Raw genomic sequence first — 21,284 nt, 5'->3', positions numbered from 1 at the left:
CAGAGCATTAAAGGAACAAAACAAATAAGACTAAAAGATACACAGACACAAATAAGTTGCCAGGGCAACAAAAAACAAAACAAAAATTATCACAATATCTTGAATTGATGTATAAATATTATTATTATTAATAAATCAAGTTATTATAGAATTTGGAGTGAAAATAAGCTATTTCCCTAGGATTATTGAGAACTTTATAATTTATGGAGATGATCGATAGACATATTCACAGCATTGGATCTTGTCCAACCATCTTTAGCTGTGGATCTATACAGAAAAATAAAATACATATCATATAAAATCGATAAAAAAGGCAGAATTTTGCTCTCCTTCTTCCAGCATTTGTTCTGGATCTAACACAGGCTTCTTCAGCTGTGGATCTGCAGGGCATCTCATGTATTTGGTGGAATATTCAGTGCTTTATATCTGTCAATGGTTCCTTAAATGATACAGCAGATTCATCCTCTATTAATCTATTTTGCTTTGCTATATTACTTCCACATTTTCTTAAGAACTTCCCTAATTCATATTTTAAAAGCTCCCCGTTACGTCCATAAGCTTTTTGTGATTCAGCCCTTTCCCAGTAAATCTGGATTAGTTCAATAATCTGTTGTTTGGCCTTTTCATATTTAAGGATGGAGCTGTTTCATTTCCAGAGCGACGCTTTAGAGGCAGTAATTGCCATATTTTGCGACAAAATAACTAAAATATAAATGTCATTATGGTCAGTCCCTAATATGAGGCTGTTGCTAATATTAATAGAGATATTATTCATGTTTTACAAATCAACCAATAATCAATTCTGGACTGCCTTGAACGGTCTTTGTTACTCCAGGTGTGCTGTATTACATCCTAATACTTTTCTCTGCAGATGTCAACTATGTGTGTCAAATTTATCCATAAATGCTACAATATTTGAATTTGAGGAGGGAAATGTAGGAATGTATCAGGAAAGCAGTAACTGAACAAAAGCGTGTTGAGCGGGAAACCCTCCGCTTGTTTGAAAAGAGGAAACGCGCAGTCATTGGCTAGCAGTCATAGCACACGTCACACACTAGCCAATCACAAGCCTCTGCATCATCGCGACACTATGAGCCCGTGACGGTATTTATTCCCGCCTCAGCAGGAGCGAGAGAGAGAAGAAACTGCAGCCATGGCGAGAACGAAGCAGACCGCTCGTAAATCCACCGGCGGCAAAGCCCCGAGGAAGCAGCTCGCGACTAAAGCAGCGCGGAAGAGCGCGCCCGCCACCGGCGGCGTCAAGAAGCCCCATCGGTACCGGCCCGGGACCGTGGCTCTGCGGGAGATCCGCCGCTATCAGAAGTCCACCGAGCTGCTGATCCGCAAACTGCCTTTCCAGCGGCTGGTGAGAGAAATCGCCCAGGACTTCAAGACGGACCTGCGCTTCCAGAGCTCCGCTGTCATGGCCCTGCAGGAGGCCAGCGAGGCTTATCTGGTGGGTCTGTTTGAGGACACCAACCTGTGCGCCATCCACGCCAAGAGGGTCACCATCATGCCCAAGGACATCCAGCTGGCGCGCCGCATCCGCGGAGAGCGCGCTTAAACCCGTCGCCGCTGCTGTGCACGCGCGTCAAACCCAACGGCTCTTTTCAGAGCCACATCACTTCCTGTAAACGAGTCTCATTTCCAGTGTAACGCAGAGTATAAGCAACAGGGTCCTACAGCAGTGCAGGGGTGGATCTCGGTGATGCCAGATCTGAGCAACTATGAGGGGGAAAAGCATACAACAAATTAAATATCCAGACTATCGCCTTATACTGTTTCTTTAAATATACAAGAGCCATTCTGCACAATCAAAATGAACTCTAAAATACCTTGTATTATTAGGCAGTGTCACGCACATTAAGCAAACTATACATTAAAACTGTATAATTAAAAATAAACAAAACATTTGTTTCATGTCCCCACTCTCTATCTCTAAACTTTACCATGAAATGTATTTATTAAAATCCAACAGAATTGTTTTGTTTGCAGTGTTGTATCACTCTATAGTCTATATCCAATCTATGCTTTAAATGTTTTTTTTTTTTTGTATCATTAGAAAAAATATTTGATTTAATATTTTAGATAAAATACACATTTTAGTTGTGTTTTCACGGAGTCCTGTTACACACACTGTTGCACACACACCCTCTGAAAAACTTGGATCATTCCACAGGACACATTCCCAACAGGAAGTTGCATCATCTGGATCTTCTGAAGGCCAAAGGAAGACCAAAAGTTCATCCTCTCATTTTAATTTCTGTATATTTGATGAAATTGTAAATATGACTAAGGTGGTCCATCTCAACATACTGTCCTGTTACCTAAATTATTTTGTTGATTTTAAAAATAAATATGAACTTTTGGTGAGTCGATCTGCTCAGTGTCCTCATGATATTAGCATGTGTCTGATAACTTTATGCTTAAAAACTCAATCCTGTTACTTTCAGTCCTGTTGCTGAACTGTAGAATAACAGGAGTGAGTCCAGTCCTCTGTTTTGTTGATTTAATACTGTAAATATTAGTTGATATAATACTATTCACCTGAAGTATGAGTTTTAAGGTTGCAGTTGCTTAAATTGTAGACATTAGTATTATAGTTTGACAATGTGAACACGTTCCTTCCAGGAGCCAGTCCACCACTGAGTGACTTACAGGCTTTATCTGTGTCTTATACTGTAGAAGAAGGAGAGAACACACACTGCAGGAGCAGACACACTCACGGCATCGCAAGGGAAGGGACAAACTACTTTCATTTCTTTCTAAAAAAATAAAGTTAAACCACTGTTTTTTTTATCAGTTTTGTTTGGTCCATCATTTATACAATTGTTTAATAAATTCAATTAAAAAATATTTTATAAACTTGAGGTTTCGGTCTTCTTTAAAATAAAATATTAATAAATACACCCCGCCTTAGTGATTTTTTTCGTCACAAATATGAATTATCTGAACATATAACCAGCAATTTCTTTCAAATAAACAGTTTCTTGTGGGGAAAACAAATGAATGAATTGACATGCTTTTAAACATGCATTTTAAATGGCACATGCGTTTCGGTAACATGCATCTTCTGCTTAGAAACCTTGTATAAATGAACTAAAGTTACCTAAGATTGGCCAATACACATTTTGAATAGTTAAATGTGTGTAGTATTAGATTGTGTTGAAATAAAGTTTAATTTTTAAGAGTTACAACAAGCAAATGTCACCCATTCGGTGGAATGGCCCACAATTGTCAATTTCTGTTTTATATGCTGGGAGTTTATGGCCTGTGGATCAGACAGCCAGTGATTAGCATGACTGAATGATGAGCGCCTGTTATTAAGCAGAGATGCAGATTATAGAGCGTTTTAAACACATTTATCACTTCAACAAAACCAATATATGCCTGAACATGTGAGAGTGAATTGGAACTGGAGTTCAGATATTCCCCATATGTAGGGTTTACCAGGACACACACACACACACACACACACACACACACACGCGTGCGCGCGCATAAACAGAATAATATATAACATATGCCACTATTCATAATTTTAATCAATATTGTGATATGATGTCTTGTGTCCCTATTTGTTTACTTTGCTGTGCTTGTAGAACATCTCTGTTCATTATCAACCAGTACTATTGTAAATTACATGATCTGAAACATTATTACTGTAATATTTCATATAAAACAAAGGAGAGGCTCCATCAGATCGGGGTGGCGGTTACATTCCACGTGACCATGTGACGCTGCGCTGGTTTCTCTCAGGTCCTGTTAGCGAGTATAAAAGACCTCCCTTCAACGCTCACAGTCATATCTGCTCTTCGTCACCGTGTGAGCATCGCATCAATCCTGTAAAGCATCATGTCTGGAAGAGGCAAAGGCGGGAAAGGGCTCGGGAAAGGAGGCGCGAAGCGTCACCGTAAAGTTCTGCGCGATAACATCCAGGGAATCACCAAACCCGCCATTCGGCGTCTGGCGCGTCGCGGCGGCGTCAAGCGCATCTCCGGGCTGATCTACGAGGAGACCCGCGGTGTGCTGAAGGTGTTCCTGGAGAACGTGATCCGCGATGCCGTCACCTACACCGAGCACGCCAAGAGGAAGACCGTCACCGCCATGGATGTTGTGTACGCGCTGAAGCGGCAGGGACGCACCTTGTACGGCTTCGGGGGATAAACGCCTGAAACACGAGAAACCGACGAACCCAACGGCTCTTTTAAGAGCCACACACTCCCGCACTTAAAGAGTCCATGATTTAGCAGTGGCAGTCCATACAGTTAACTATAAATGACTTAGTCATTGTGCTCTATTAATTAACTCCAAAATGATACGTATTGATACTATCAGTATATTTTCATATTATCTTCTGATTAGTTAATATCAGAAATAATATATTAATTAATGTTTATCCACTTAGAGATGCTAAAGTGTTTTACAAAATGGACAAAATCAGAAATGGTACCAAAGTAAGCAGAAGTGAAAGTAAAACCAGATTATTATAATTTTTTTTTAACTCAAATGGGCTTTTATTTGCTACTATTTATAAACTATTTGCTACTAGTTTAAACAGCGGAATGAATCAATGAAGTTATGAGGAAAAGCTGTTTTTATAAAGGTCTGTTATTGCTCTCTTTCCTCTAAAACCACTTATAAACACATTGAAAGAGTTTTAAATACACGATTGTGCAGAATGTGTGTCTAGAACCGCTTATTTTTTCAAAATATCACTAAAATCTATAAATAAATGAAAAGTGCGGGAAATGAAACAAAGGAAACTATGTCGTTCAAATATGGGGCGGTGGGCGGGGCTATTATTTAAGCGCCTGTGATTGGTCCTCGTTCCGCTCTTGATACTTTGAGTTGTCCAATGAAACACAAGTTTATGGGTTCGGCCAATGACAACAGGCAATCCGAAGGTTTGAGTGTCTCCTTGTAAATTAGCATAGGGCAGTGAATAAAAGCCTCTGTGTCGCTCCTGAGTTTACACTGATTCTTCAGTTTAGCGAACATACCTCATCATGCCTGAACCAGCCAAGTCCGCGCCTAAGAAGGGCTCCAAGAAGGCCGTCGCTAAGACCGCCGGGAAAGGAGGAAAGAAGCGCAGAAAGTCCAGGAAGGAGAGTTACGCCATCTACGTCTACAAAGTGCTGAAGCAGGTTCACCCTGACACCGGCATCTCCTCCAAGGCGATGGGCATCATGAACTCTTTCGTCAACGACATCTTCGAGCGCATCGCCGGTGAGGCGTCTCGTCTCGCTCACTACAACAAGCGTTCCACCATCACGTCGAGAGAGATCCAGACCGCCGTGCGTCTGCTGCTGCCCGGAGAGCTGGCCAAACACGCCGTGTCTGAGGGCACCAAGGCCGTCACCAAGTACACCAGCTCCAAGTAGAGGCGAGGAGGCGCTCACACACACAAAGGCTCTTTTAAGAGCCACACACTCACTCCTGGAAAAGAGCTGATTATGCCAGATGAGTAAATAATGGTATTTGTAAATACTAACTAAAAACGCTTAATTATAGTGACCGTCACATATACGATTGCGGAGCTTTTGGGGTTCATCATGTGTTCGTGGCACACACACACACACACACACCTTGTTTATTGCGAATGTTCATAATTGTTGCTGCAGAGCAATCGTACATGTGACGGCTACTTTCTCCTCAACCAACTGCGTTTATGGTGTTAATAAGAAAAGCGTTCTCTATCAGATAAAATGGCGGATCTACAAAGAGCCTTTGGGTTATGACAAAACACGCGTTAATCTGTTTATTTGGGTTTGTCGGCACTGATGAGAAGCGCTGTACTACATTTCCAGAGAAATAAAAGTAAATGAAACCAGGAAAAGAATGTTTCAGCTTCCTGAGATTCTCTGAGAGTGTGTTAACTTCTGATAATCAGGTGTGGTTAACTTTCATTATACAAGGGGAAAAGTAAACTGGTTATTAAAAAGACAATAGTAATTTGTGCAGAAATATAAACCGACTAATGTACATCATTAAAGTTTAATTTCAACCTGCCTAGATTACTGAACTGAAAACAAATATAAATATGAATGCTCTGTATTTGTTGAATATTTATTAAATCTTTTACTGAGGACACTGATGCCTGTTTTCTAATCCATTCATTAGAACTGCTTTAGAGTAGCAGAATATTGTACAGTAATCTCTCATAGGTGCCATTGTGTCATAACTTTCATTTCAATAAAATGAAATCACTCATGAATATTGTTTCAGTGAAAAACCTCCCGACCTATAGTGTAGGCCTATAGTAGGCTGTGTTATTTATCCTGATTGACTTTGATTAGTTAAATCTGTTTTGCACAGAGTTAACCATTTCAGACAGTACCGGACAGCCTCTGTCTCGTTCACTTCACGTCTGTGGGCGTTACGCACAGCTCAGTGTGGCCCAGGCACGGCGCCAGGATTCCAGTTTGAACTGGTGTCAAGGCGCTATGAATGAAATGCACAAATGGTAATTAAATAGAACCCCTGAAATGAACGAGGGCGAGCTGTTCAATATTTCATATTGTTTGGAACATGAAAATTCATACCGGTAATATCAAGCCACTGAACGAACATATAGAGCCCTATATTGAAATAGCATTGACAGTCAAAACATTTAAAGCTATGAACATGCTAGTAGACACATACGCTACTCAAAAAGTGCATTAAACCAAAACAATTAATTCATGCATTTCCAAAAGTGGATCTTCTTTCAGTTGTTCGACTTGTACAATTTTTTATCAGAGTCGAGACATCGATTTCATCCAGGAGATCACTGTGGGCATTCATAATGGCCAAGTGCGTTAGTCTCTCCTGTGACATGGTGTTACGCAGGCAGGTTTTCCACCTGGCAAAGCCGAGAAGGAGCGCTCTGATGCAACGACAGATATGGGCAGGCACAGGCATAGTTTGATGAGCTTTTCCACCTCTGACAGCATGGAGCGGGTTTGTGGTTGCGTGGTTTGGAGAATGGACACAACATCCCGAATTGTGTTAACTTCACGCCCTGTACAGATATCCCACAGTATGTCCAACTCATGACTTAGTCGCTCTCTTGTAAAACCGGTGAGTTTCAGGGAAGTCACATTAACTTTTTTTCCTTGAGCTGCCTCAATGATCGCCTGCTCTCGCCCTGCAGCAACTTGGATTCCGACCTGGTCAAAACGCCTCTCCACTTCTGAGCGCACCAGGTCCAGCGCCTCAAACATATCCCTTTTCCACACGTTCGGATACACTGATTACAGAAATATAACATAAATAACCTTAGCCTACTACAACTGAAAAGACCAATTGTGTATTTTTTATTACAAACATTTACCCTCCACTTCGCTGCACTCTTGGTCATTGGCCTCCTCCACTTGTGTATAGTGAAAGCGTGCAGGTGTCTTGCTGCTGCGCGCTGGATGTGGCGGCTTCAGGCCGTAACGCTCTGCATATTGCTTGGTCTTGGCCACAAGGTCAGTGATGGTTTCATCCTGTCGCAGTGTGCCCAGTTGTTTGCAAAGGAGTTTGCCAGCTTCCATGGATCCTAGAGCTGTGACTTTGGTTCCTTGAAGTGATCGTGCCACTGCTTCACATGGGGTAAACAGGGTTACGCAGGCAAACAAACCAAACACTGTGCGCATATTTGTGGCCTTTGTTAGCAATCCTGCAATTTTGGCACGGGTGTCCCCTTTCACAGCTTTGTCACTCTCCAAGGATCTGAAAGTCTGTATCATCTCTCCGTAGCAGGCCAGCAAACGTGACAGTGACACAACTCTGACGCACCACCGAGTTGGGCAGAGGCCAAGCAAGTTCACAACGTCTCCGGCTCCAAATAGGGACTGATACAACGCTTTTCTCTTTGCTGAATCGTTGATTATAACACTGACTTCACGCACAAAGTTTAGCATATCAGCAACAAGACGCACTTGCAGCACCAGATCCAGTGAGTGATTTGCGCAGTGGACAAAAACAGAGTCGGGACATACTTCCTTCAGTTTAGCTTGCACCCCACTGAACCTCCCTGACATGTTACTGGCTCCATCAAAGCAGTAGCCCTTCAGTCGCTCCAGTGGCAAATGGAGGCGCACCAGGACATCCTTTATGCACAGAAATAAGATTTCAGCCATTGTGTCAGGAGCGTTGTAAAAGCCAAGATAGACATTTTGAACTTCTAGGTGGTCATTGCTAAACTGCAGACTGATTGAAAATTGTTCTTTGCCACTGATATCTGTTGTCCCATCCGCAGTTAACCCAAAAAAGTCATGCGCAAATAGTTCCAGAATCTCATTTTGGATGTTGTTTGACATCCAGTTGTCTCTCCTTTTCAGCCACTTATCAAGGTCAGGATCATGGCGCACTCGCTCCTGCATTAGCTGCCATAAGACTCCATCCCGATTGGCATCCCCTCTCAGTGGAATTTTCCGCGCTGTTCTCTGCTCCTTTGCCTTGGCGTCAGAGAGTAGTGCATTTATTGGAGTGTTTTTCAACGCTGCCAATCTTTGGGTTGCATCTAAATGAGTTTTAGATTTCTCATGGTCTCTGATTTTCTCTGTTGCTTTTTTCCAATTTGGAAAAAATTGGTCGGTGGTTGGACACAGCAGTTTACTTTTGACAGCCGATCTGCACACCCCACACACGATGCCATCACTGTCCGAAATATATTCCTGCCACTTCCACTCTCGGAACCAGGATGCCCTACAGCTGCGTGCGAAGCTCTCCCCACTTTTTTTTTTGACTGGAAAATTATAATCAGGCGGAGGCCTGAAGGACTGTGCACCTGCACCTGCATCTGCTTTTTGACTATCCGACGAGGGATGAGGGTGGCTCGTAGTGAGGGTGGCGGTGGTGGGTTCACTCACTTGGGTCAGCTGCCGCTGCTCATCCCGGCAGCTTTCTGCCGGTGGTGCTGCACATAACGATGACTCGGATGTCAAATCCAGTGATGTTGCCCCCCCCTTCTCTTATTCGCTTTGCTGTGGGAGCTTTTGAAAAGAAATTTGAAATCCGTTTTTGTGTCATTACCGGAATGTTGCTTTCTTCAGATCAGCTACTAAGAGGATAAAATCATATTCTTGCGGGACTCGCGCGCGCCCTTAAATTATGTCTCCGCTGCGGCTGCGCATACAACATATAGGCTAACCCTTTCACACGTAAATTTAAAATAATCTGGCCCCCCAGCGTGAGTTTTTCAAGGCGACCGTTATTTGATGGTTTCCATGGTGACCATTGCTTGTCACGTGACACACCGCAGCAGCAACAGCGCTGAATGAATGATGATCTGTTTTTGTCATTTTTCCTTTTTTATTCAGAATATTCACAAATGTGTTAGCTATGGCATGAAATATCTGATATTCCGATTGTCAAATACATGCAAGTGGAAGTGTATTGTTGTTTAAACACCCTTATAACGATCGCGTTAGTTGAGCTGTATGCGCGATATAATTTTATGACACAAAATTTTGAAATGTAGGCTTAAATCAAACACATTTTAATTCAGATTCTGTATTTATATATATATATAAATAATATATTATGATTTATATTTATGGGCGGTGGTGCGAACGGAAGAATCGCTACCCTACTTCCGGTCACGGTCGCCATTTTTTGAAATAGGCCTATGCCTGTCTTATTTTATGTCTGTACCTGAATATAGTTAGCCTTACCTGAAAAACATAAAGCACTACTTATTTCATGTGTGATGAGGACAGCTTGTAGGAGAAGTGTGCTGTGTAAAGCACCAAGCAGCATCTTCAGGTGCTGGTTATAGGTTATAGAGAAACGAGGGCGCCGCCATCTTTAGAATATTGTCTTTTAACTTCCGTTTTTGCGGTCGCTCTGTATATTTCTATGGCATTACTGTCCAGGAGTAATTAGCCTTTGAAGTGGATTTACTTAATGTAAAGTTAACAAAAGTTATCATGAGGACTGTAATGTTTAAAGCAGATGACTTAACAAATGTCAGTCGACCGGGAAGATTTTAAAACGAGCCGGTCATTAATAAACACGCAAAATCGCTGTGAAAATACAGACCGGAAGTCAAAAGACACCGAGCGCAGCGCTGAAAAGGGACGGGGCTACACAAGGTCTATACACTGGCTAGTGATCATTATCCAATTTTATGCAGGTTTGGGTATTATAAATCTAAATAGCAGTTTTGAGTAGTACGAAGCATATACTTATTCTCAGCTTCCTGAATGGCGAAATTATACATGTGGGTATTAAATTAATTAGCCTGACCTATACTTGAAGAAAAGGAGGAAAGACATTACCAGCATGAAGATACGCCTGAAGCAACTGGTGCCTTTCTGCCAGAGTACTGGAGAGGTTTTTGAAGTTGTGTTAAAATATGTGTGCTTACTCTCAAACCGCATTGTCCAAAGATGAATGAGAGGACCACATTTAAGAATTAGGTCTGGATAGTGGAGAAGGAAGTGGTGTTTTGGTTTGACAGGGGTATCTGGGAAAATATCCACTTCCATCTGAAGATACTCCCTGAGGAGAACCTCGAGATAGGCAACCCGATTGGTGTGAATCTTGGGTGCACAAACAAGCTCTACAATTTCCCTGAGCTTTACAGATACAAAGCAAGACCGTTCGACACAATCCCCTCGAAAAGATCATGCCCTAGACATGGCAGAAAGTGTCTCAAACGATTAAAAACAGAATCAAATTTAACACCATCTATAACGCTCTGACCCAGTAACAACCCTGTCACACTGTTCTGATAGGCTTCTAGAGTCTTCAGAGGACCAATTTTTGTAGGCTCCCTTTCAAAGTCGTTTCTATGTCATACAGTATTCTTTATTCTTTTATTTTGGATAGCCCCTTGAGATGTACCATCTCATTTTCAAGGGGGTCCTTTCAATCACTGATTGAAAATAACAACAAGAGCCACACATGCTCAAAACATGACAATACACAATAACACATGTAAAAAGAAAGACAGCACAAAAAGAAAGACCAAACTCAACAGGACATCATTCACAGCATGTTCCCCCTGAAGACCCACCACCTCCCCAAATTATACAATAATTTACATGGTTTACATTGAAAAAAAAAAAAAGGCCTCATAGGCTGTTCACAGGACATTACAGCTTTCTAATGAGCCCAAGATTTACTACAATATAATCTGAGAAAAAGAATCCTCCATTAAAACATGTACATGGTGTCTTTAAATATGAAAATAGTGCCGATTTAAATAAATGTAAAGATGTGATAGATTTCAGTGACAGTGGGAGGTTATTCCAGTCCGTAGGAGCTTTATGACAAAATGCTCTTCTCCCAATTCCCCGATGGATTCTTGGTGTAGCAACAAATGGATGTAGCAAGTGTCGTATGGGATAGGCTGAGATGTGTCTGACAAAGTATTGTTGAAGATAAGGGGGACATTTATTGGCACAATTAGTGCAATTAAAAATAAACATATACCAGTGATACCTTCTTCTTTCTTTAGGTTGGAGCCAGTCCAATTTTTCATAGAGCGTGCAGTGATGTGTCATAAATGGATACCTTAAAACAAATCTACATATGGAATTAAATAAAAGATCTAGAGCTTTAAGAGAAGTAACACTTGATGTGTGGTAAACAATATCTGCATAATCAATTAGCGGTAATAGGAGTTGCTGCGCAATACGCTTTCTTGTACCAAATGTAAAGCAATCAATTGAACGGTACAACTGACACAAGCATTGTTTAACTTTCTTGACTGTAGCTTCAATATGAGCACTGAATGATAGCTCAGTATCTAACCACAGACCCAGGTACTTAAATGCATTTACATTTACAAGAGATCTTCCATCATTCATGCAGATTTGTGTTTCATTCGTGGTAACTTTAGATGGTCTCAACTTAACATAGTGCATGTTTTTTTTCTCATTAAGAAAAAGGTTGTGCTCTCTGAGCCATTTCTGGACAATGATAAAATCCGATTGTAATGCATTTTGTACCTGGTCCTTCTGGTTATACGATGCATATAGGACTGTTTCATCAGCATAAAGATGGACATTACAGGATAAACAAATTCAGGGCATATCATTAATATAAATAGAAAAAAGGAGTGGCCCCAGCACAGAGCCTTGAGGCACACCTTTACCTATAATTATACTAGTGGAGCATGTATTTTGTAAAGCAACGTATTGACGCCTACCATGTAAATAGGCATTAAACCATAATAAAGATCTTTGGCTTAAGCCAATCGAATACAATTGATCTAGGAGTAAATAATGATCAGCTGTATCAAACGCTTTCGAAAAATCAACAAAGATGGCTCCAGTATATTTTCCTTCATCAAATGCTGTATATACATCATTTGTAAAGTTGAGGAGAGCTGTGGCAGTAGAATGATTAGGTCGGAATCCAGATTGTGCTGATGATAAGATACCATGTTCTTCAATAAATTCACATAATTGCATGAAAATTCATTTCTCAAATATTTTTTGGACTGTACATATAATAGAAATAGGTCTGTAGTTATTCAAGTCATCTGGTTTTCCACCCTTGAAAACAGGCAATACCCTAGCCAGCTTCCAAATAGGTGGAAGTGAGTTTGTATTTATAGATAAATTATATAATTATGCCAGGGGGAACATCAAAATATGTGATGCATATTTTATAAACTTGGATTCCATTCCATCAGGTCCAGCACCAGTACTCAACTTCAATTTTCCTATAGCTTGATAAACATCAATAGGTGAAATCGGTTTAAAAGAAAAAAAAAAGATTTTGGGGCAGGTTTTTTTTTTAAAGTTGCATGTGAATATGGGGTCTCATTAGCTTGAGAGACTATGGGGTGAATATGGGGTCTCATTAGCTTGAGAGACTATGGGGTGAATATGGGGTCTCATTAGCTTGAGAGACTATGGGGTGAATATGGGGTCTCATTAGCTTGAGAGACTGCAACAAAGTGTTCATTAAGAGTTTGTGAGATTATTGTGGAGTTCTGTATAATTTCTTTATTGATATTCAGTTGATTAATCCGCCCTATTTTGTTACGGTTAAGTAAAGTGTTAAAGTGTGTATGTCAGGTTAAATTATTTTTTTAGATAAACACAAAATAGTTAGGGGAAATACACGTTTGACAAGTTGATGTATTGTTTTTTAGGTTTTTCGATACCTAAAGGCAGAATATAAGATGAAAAAGTTCGTTATTTTCAGTACTCGCTTAAAACTGCTCCTCCCCCCAAACGAATCGCTTGACGTCATAAGAGGGAGACGCCTCCCCAGTTCAGAGTTGAGGAGAAGTTTGTGAGCTGTGTTGATAATTGTACGAGTGATAGAGCGAGAGAATTAGTGATTAGGACATTTATTTATTTAGTTAGTTATTTAAGTTAGTTAGTTATTTAAGTTAGTTAGTTAGGTATACGCAGGCGTATTTTCACGATGGTGAATTACTGCGTTTTTGCTGGGTGCAAAAACACCGTTAAAACCGGTCACAGAGTCCACTTTTTCCCAAAAAAGCAGGTCTGTGTTCCGTGCCTGGGTCAAGTTTGTTCGGACCAAACGCGCTGATTTCAGTGCTGCTTCCGTATCCAAGTCTTCGGTCATTTGTAGCGCCCATTTCACTGAGAAGGACTACGCTGTTGGAGATCCCATGGGTTATAAAATGGGATTTAAAACCCGAATGAGACTGGTAGCTGACGCGGTGCCTACGGTGTATGCTACTGTAACGTTAGTAGAAGAGGTCGACGAGGGACAGCGAGCTGGTCAACAACGAGCCGGACGGTCGAATGCCCTGATGAAGCGGAAAGTGCTCACTGTAAGTCTAGTAAGATAATTGCGTGGTTTATGTGAAAACACGATTTGATGTCAAAAATACGTATGGCCTTACTCTTATAAATACTCATTTGATTGTAGCAATTGCCTAGCTAACGTTAGCATTGTGATCATAGTCAGCAACCTTGTCATTATGTTGTAATTTTAGTGTTTCGCATTATTCCCACATACATCCTTCGGATGAGACGTTAAACCGAGGTCCTGACTCTCTGTGGTCATTAAAAATCCCAGGATGTCCTTCGAAAAAGAGTAGGGGTGTAACCCCGGCATCCTGGCCAAATTTGCCCCTTGGCCTCTGTCCATCATGGCCTCCTAATCATCCCCATATACTGATTGGCTTCATCACTGTCTCCTCTCCACCAGTAAGCTGGTGTGTGGTGGGCGTTCTGGCGCAATATGGCTGCCGTTGCATCATCCAAGTGGATGCTGCACATTGGTGGTGGTTGAGGAGATTCCCCCCTTTCATGTAAAAGCGCTTTGAGTAGGCCTACCTAGAAAAGCGCTATATAAATGTAATTAATTATTATTATTATTATTATTATTATTATTCTCTTCCTGTTTTAAAAATGCAGTAAAATATCATTAGTCCATTTGTTCAAGGATGTATGTTGACTGCTTTATTTCCTTCAGCTTTTGGAAGATGCAGCGGGACCGTCACGGATTGATGCACCCACAGTCAGCCATACAGTGGATGTTGACCCAGAACCAGAGGTAGACCCAGATGCCTATTACCCACCAGCATCTGTCCATCACAGTGGCTCACAGTGCAACATTAGACCTTTGCGACGTTCAGCAGGTAGGATATAATTGGTCTTATATTGAGTTAGTTTCTAGTTGGCGAACCCACTCTAGAGTGTGTAACCCAGGCTGTCATATTGGTTTGGTTGTGTCTTTTTATAATGCAAGACCTTCATTCAATCACAGCTGTTCAGGTAAGGCCGAAGATGGTCAGTGTGGGGACACAGACAGTAACACCAAAAGTCAAGACCACTTCAACCCCTCTGCCCAGTCCTGTTCAAAGTGATGATGAGACCAGCTCTCTCATAGACAGCGACCATGATATGTCATGGATGCCAGAGGAGGAGGAGGAGATGATGAGTGACTCATCACTGCCACAGGAGTCTAACCCAGAACTCAAGTAAGGCAATTAGACTACTTTGGTTTTAGATTTTGACTGTCAAGAAATTCTGTTGTGGTTCGAAGGTTCTGTGAATGTGTGCTTTAAGTATAGTTGTTGAGCATTTTTGCCTTTATTGTGATAGGACAGTTAGAGAATAACAGGAATGAGTTTGTTTTTCAGCATGGCTGATAAGTTTATTGTCTGTGAAAGCAGCAATTTGGTCTTTTCTTTGTGTCATACCCATATTTTGTTTTACAAGTTTGTTGATATCGTGTTTTTTCTTTGAGTATGGTTGCAGGAGCTGGGGTTTTCTGGAGAGGGAAGGATAAGTGTGGTGTGATTACACCTAGTGTGTCTTCTCGAATCCAGTTCTCATGTGTGTGTGTGTGTGTGTGTGTGTGTGTGTGTGTGTGTGTGTGCGTTTTCCGACAGCAGCACTAATTAAAATCTGCACCCGACCCGCTTAAAATAGAACCGACACCCGACCCGCACCCTAAATAAAATCAGTTTAGACTATCGCATTATAGACACACTTACAAAAATGTTTATTGCCAGGTCATACAGAAGTTATTACACGACAATTAACACAAGGACAACTTCAGCCGAAGCTGTCAAAAGGCCGGTACATGAAGAACATGGCTAACGTTACCACAAAACTGAGTAGCCTTATCACATTTTACCAATCGAACAGACGCGGCTACAACACTATATGCCACGCAATTTCGTCTAGCCTACATCTGACCATTTTGGCCTCAAACACGCCCTGCACACCACACATACTGTACTTAACAGTGTTAAATATGAAAAATACTGTTCGATAGAACTGCTTTGTTACCACAGTTTCTGCGTGCTTCCTCAGGGATGAAGTTCCACATTTGCGGCTATCCAACACGAAAATGTTTGCAGCAAAGCCTTTCACAATATTTTCTTCAGATAACTCCAAATTTCTCCCACACACTGGACTTGATTTTTGATGACGTATTGTCGACAACTTTACTATCTCCACTAGCTATTCTTTTCTTCAACTCCTCAGCATCCATCTCGACCACTGCAAGCAGATCGCGCGCGCGGTTATGAGGAATTTTTAAAAGTGAAAGTAGCCTAGGTAACGTTATAGATCCTGGGAGGGCGTGGCGCGTCGGCACAAATAAACTGATGTGGATTTTAAATTATTTTATCAACTTGAAATACAGACATAATTTTGTAGATGTGTTCCTAAAAATATGCATATATTTTTACGTCTGTCATGTTGGATCCATAGATATAAACAAACTGCTTCGGTGTGTCGCATAGATGTCATCATCGTCTTGCTGCTCCCTCCCCGTTCTGTGATTGGTTCCCTAGCTGAGGTGAAAATCTGGTCCATGGAATCCATGCTGATTAGCAGCGCAGCATGGGGAACCCCAGGCTAAGGCAAAGCAGCCTCAGGTCTCACATTACCATCGCCTACCTGCAAGCTTCTGTAAAAAATGCAGATGATATGACTACTATTAGGCCTAGTAATAATAACAATAATAAAGCATAAATTCATATCAGAGGTCTGGTGCCAATTCCCAATTATAGCAATAGCCTAGTAATGAGGAGGGGGGCCCCCACTGCAAAAGGTTGAGAACCCCTGCCTTAACTGAAACAGCACAACTAACTCTTCAGTACTTCCATTTCTCCTAACTTCATCTCCTGATATTTCAGTTATTTCGCTCGATGCCTCCCTCTTTCCCTAACCAGCGTTTGCCACCCACCACCCTCACCACTCCGTGAAGCCATGGGCCTCCAAAACCCCCTCCTTTCCCAACACTAATCTCAATATATTATTATTAATCCTAATTATTAATCCTAATACTGATAAAAGAAAATGGAAAAAAAAAACAAGGACTTTTCCAGCACAGAACATCAACTGATCACCCACCTGCCTCTACAGGTCGGCTTAATGGTTTGGCTTCATACCTACAGATTGTGCTTTCAAGGAAATGATGTCACTTCTTGCAAGTCATGTGATTTAGAGAATATGCTGAAGGTCCTAAAGGGCAAGTATGTAATTTAATGATTTTGCACATTATGCATTACATTTAATTGTATTTCATGTGAAAGAAAACAAGCATATACTACTACTCAAAACTGCTATTTAGTTTTAGAAATATATGTGTTGTATATTTTAAAGTATCTAGGGACATTCTTTTCCACTTCTCAAATCCCTACCAAACCTGCATAAAACTGGATAATGATCAGCGTATAGAAACCTATAACCAGCACTGAAGATGCTGCTTGGTACTCACACTTTACACAGCACACTGCTCCTACAAGCTGTCCTCATCACACATGGAATAAGTAGTGCTTTATGTTTTTCAGGTAAGGCTAACTATATTCAGGTACAGACATAAAATGAGACAGGCATTGTGCGTGCATGTGTCTGTTCAAGCTCAAAAGAAGAGGAAGAACTCTGCGTTTACGTGCTTTCTGCGTTGCTCTGTGTGCGCGCACAAAACAGCGCGTGAGCTCCAGTCTTGTTCTTGCGCTTGATGTTTAAACTGACAGGACTGATGAAAAAACATGCAAGTAATAAACTTTCACTCTATGATGTGTAAACTTTGCAATCAATCCGCGAATCACATGCGTTCCGAACCGAAACCAATCAACTAAGATCTCTGTACTTGACATTGCACATCCTGTGATGTGACTATTTTGCGGATAAGCACATCGCTAAAACACATTATCGTGCTGCCCTAATCATGACTGCTATCTTACCAGAGATGGGGAAAATCCGACTCCAGTAAGCGTGTCCGTGTCCCCCAAAATGTTGGTACTCAAAAGCGCTTCCTCCACGTTCTCTGGTGCACATCGTTCATCTTTAGCACGCATGCGCACCTGTATATAACAGCCCCTTCACCAACTCTAGCTCAGTTTGATGAGGCAATTAATAAATCTACATGGCTGCCAGTATTCCTCACAATATCGGCCTTCCATCATTTAACACCAACTCGTACTTTTCAAATAATCCTTCTACTAACACCATTTGTCTCCATGTGATCACTCCACCATACTGGATGATGTGCATTAAAATCTCCAATCCATATAACAGGACATCTTACCCTCTCCATTATCTCATCAAGATATGACAAGACCAAAGGTTGACAGGGGTTATAATAATGTATGACAGTCATATAACTGTGTCCAAACCTCCACAGCTGAAAACTCAAGATTTGATTTATATCTCGTATATTATAAAAATGAAACCTTTATTTTAAAGTGAAGCTGAGAAAACATGATTGAGGACAAGGGAAACTGATTGTCAAGTCAAGTCAAGTCATCTTCATTTATATAGCGCTTTTAACAATGTAGATTGTCTCAAAGCAGCTTCACAGAGATAAATGTATAATATAACGTAAGATTGTTTTGGCTTTATAGCGGTTCTTTAATAAAGTTATTTTCCAGCTAAAGTTAGTTTTGATTGATTCGCTTCCGTCGCAACGATCATTTGTTTTTAAATTAGGGCCGCCAAGACGACACCATTCTCTCTACACAGACTTTAAACGCGAACCTGTGAGAAACGCTGATGGCGTTCAGATGCGCATTAAGAACAGGTTCTATAGTTATGTGCGTTTGAATATATGTGTGCAGGTTTGGAATTCCCTACAAACCAAACCTAAACAAATTACTGGTGTTTCCTTATAGTTTTGATTCAGAATTTTATTTTATTTTATCAATTCGGGGTAGATACGCAAATTGAGTTTTCCCGACGACGCGTTATCTGTAGAGTGGGAAAGGGATCCTCCATAGGGAGAGACTAGTTGGCCCTTCAGCACTGCGTTGACACCGGGTCCAGGCGAAGGTCCTTCATCAGATCTGGAAACGGCCTGGATCCGGCAGGCTGCGGGAAAACCTTGGGATAAACAAAGACACTAAAATTAGCGTAGATGCCATTCTTCTCATGATGTAACAAGTACATCAGGATTTATGGGAAGTGTTCCCGGTTCCAGCTGACCTAATCTATGCAGCCTAATATTGAATTATAGAAGTCTATAATGTATTATGTGAACGCTATGTCAAAGAGATGTGTCTTTAATCTAGATTTGAACTGACAGAGTGTGTCTGCTTCCCGGACAATGGTAGGAAGGCTGTTCCAAAGTTTTGGTGCTAAATAGGAAAAGGATCTACCGCCAGCAGTCGATTTAGATATTCTAGGTATTATCAACTGGCCGGAATTTTGAGATCGCAATAGACGTGAAGGAGTATAATGCGTTAAGAGCTCGCTCAAGTACCGCGGAGCTAAACCATTTAGTGCTTTGTAAGTAATCAGCAATATTTTAAAATTGATGCGATGTTTAATAGGGAGCCAATGCAGTTTTGACAGAACTGGGCTAATATGGTCTTACTTCCTGGTTCTGGTAAGAACTCGAGCTGCTGCGTTTTGGACCAGCTGTAGTTTGTTTATTAAGCGTGCAGGGCAACCACCCAGTAGAGCATTACAATAATCTAGCCTTGAGGTCATGAACGCATGGACTAATTGTTCCGCATTTGTCAATGAGAGCATATGACGTAATTTAGATATATTTTTAAGATGGAAAAATGCGGTTTTACAGATACTAGACACGTGACTTTCAAATGAAAGATTGGTATCAAAGAGCTTAATCAAGGTCTGTTTTAAATAGTGTTATCATTAAGTACTAATCATTATTATCCATTTGTTTGTTAGTTAACTGTCTATTGATGGAAAACCATGTGGCATGAAAATTAATTAACATTTTATGTAGCTAAAATATGCAGTATTGTTTTTTCATGAGGATATAAAACTCACCGAACTGAAGGAACGACCCACATGTATTTACACACTTCAGAAAATGTCTGTTTAAATGTACCAAACATCACGAAAAGCATAGAAATGCATTTACTGGGAAAAGGTCGGGAGGTTTTTCACTGAAACAATATTCATGAGAGTAATTTCATTTAATTGAAATGAAAGTTATGACACAATGGCACCTATGAGAGATTACTGTACAATATTCTGCTACTCTAAAGCAGTTCTAATGATTGGATTAGAAAACAGGCATCAGTGTCCTCAGTAAAAGATTTAATAAATATTCAACAAATACAGAGCATTCATATTTATATTTGTTTTCAGTTCAGTAATCTAGGCAGGTTGAAATTAAACTTTAATGATATACATTAGTCTGTTTATATTTCTGCACAAATTATTATTGTCTGTTTAATAACCAGTTTACTCTTTTCCCCCTTGTATAATGAAAGTTAACCACATCTGATAAGTAGTTTACACATCAAACTCTCAGAGAATCTCAGGAAGCTGAAATATTCTTTTCCTGGTTTCATTTACTTTTATTTCTCTGGAAATGTAGTACAGCGCTTCTCATCAGTGCCGACAAACCCAAATAAACAGATCAACGCGTGTTTTGTCATAACCCAAAGGCTCTTTGTAGATCCGCCATTTTATCTGATAGAGAGAACGCTTTTCTTATTAACACCATAAACGCAGTTGGTTGAGGAGAAAGTGGCCGTCACATGTACGATTACTCTGCAGCAACAATTATGAACATTCGCAATAAACAAGGTGTGTGTGTGTGCCATAAACACATGATGAACCCCAAAAGCTCCGCAATCGTACATACGTGTGACGGTCACTACAATTAAGCGTTTTTAGTTAATATTTACAAATACCATTATTTACTCATCTGGCATAATCAGCTCTTTTCCAGGAGTGAGTGTGTGGCTCTTAAAAGAGCCTTTGTGTGTGTGAGCGCCTCTTTCCTCTACTTGGAGCTGGTGTACTTGGTGACGGCCTTGGTGCCCTCAGACACGGCGTGTTTGGCCAGCTCTCCGGGCAGCAGCAGACGCACGGCGGTCTGGATCTCTCTCGACGTGATGGTGGAGCGCTTGTTGTAGTGAGCGAGACGAGACGCCTCACCGGCGATGCGCTCGAAGATGTCGTTGACGAAAGAGTTCATGATGCCCATCGCCTTGGAGGAGATGCCGGTGTCAGGGTGAACCTGCTTCAGCACTTTGTAGACGTAGATGGCGTAACTCTCCTTCCTGGACTTTCTGCGCTTCTTTCCTCCTTTCCCGGCGGTCTTAGCGACGGCCTTCTTGGAGCCCTTCTTAGGCGCGGACTTGGCTGGTTCAGGCATGATGCTGAATGTTCGCTAAACTGAAGAATCAGTGTGAACTCAGGAGCGACACAGAGGCTTTAATTCACTGCCCTATGCTAATTTACAAGGAGACACTCAAACCTTCTGATTGCCTGTTGTCATTGGCCGAACCCATAAACTTGTGTTTCATTGGACAACTCAAAGCATCAATAGCGGAACGAGGGCCAATCACAGGCGCTTAAATAATAGCCCCGCCCACCGCCCCATATTTGAACGACATAGTTTCCTTTGTTTCATTTCCCGCACTTTTCATTTTT

General features: G+C 41.1%; 4 protein-coding genes across 4 annotated transcripts; 3 read left to right on the top strand and 1 right to left on the bottom strand.

Moving 5' to 3' along the window:
• Positions 1-1,046: 1,046 nt before the first annotated feature.
• LOC311296560 (histone H3.2) lies at positions 1,047-1,977 on the top strand. Its single transcript, XM_084418386.1, has one exon. The coding sequence runs from the start codon at positions 1,154-1,156 to the stop codon at positions 1,562-1,564; it is 411 nt and encodes a 136-aa protein (XP_084274512.1). The 5' UTR covers positions 1,047-1,153; the 3' UTR covers positions 1,565-1,977.
• A 1,850-nt stretch (positions 1,978-3,827) lies between these two features.
• On the top strand, positions 3,828-4,305 carry LOC311296567 (histone H4). The gene has a single exon (XM_084418392.1). The coding sequence runs from the start codon at positions 3,856-3,858 to the stop codon at positions 4,165-4,167; it is 312 nt and encodes a 103-aa protein (XP_084274518.1). The 5' UTR covers positions 3,828-3,855; the 3' UTR covers positions 4,168-4,305.
• Positions 4,306-4,908: 603 nt separating this feature from the next.
• LOC311296565 (histone H2B-like) lies at positions 4,909-6,091 on the top strand. The gene has a single exon (XM_084418390.1). The coding sequence runs from the start codon at positions 5,010-5,012 to the stop codon at positions 5,382-5,384; it is 375 nt and encodes a 124-aa protein (XP_084274516.1). The 5' UTR covers positions 4,909-5,009; the 3' UTR covers positions 5,385-6,091.
• A 13,836-nt stretch (positions 6,092-19,927) lies between these two features.
• LOC311296564 (histone H2B-like) lies at positions 19,928-21,135 on the bottom strand. The gene has a single exon (XM_084418389.1). It carries the CDS (start codon positions 21,004-21,006, stop codon positions 20,632-20,634), a length of 375 nt encoding a protein of 124 aa, XP_084274515.1. The 5' UTR covers positions 21,007-21,135; the 3' UTR covers positions 19,928-20,631.
• Positions 21,136-21,284: the final 149 nt, after the last annotated feature.

Source organism: Rutilus rutilus (genome assembly GCF_951802725.1).
Source record: "Rutilus rutilus genome assembly, chromosome: 9".
NCBI classification, from domain to species: domain Eukaryota; kingdom Metazoa; phylum Chordata; class Actinopteri; order Cypriniformes; family Leuciscidae; genus Rutilus; species Rutilus rutilus.
The sequence above is the reverse complement of the archived record's forward strand: the minus strand, read 5'-3'. Positions and strand labels throughout refer to the sequence as shown.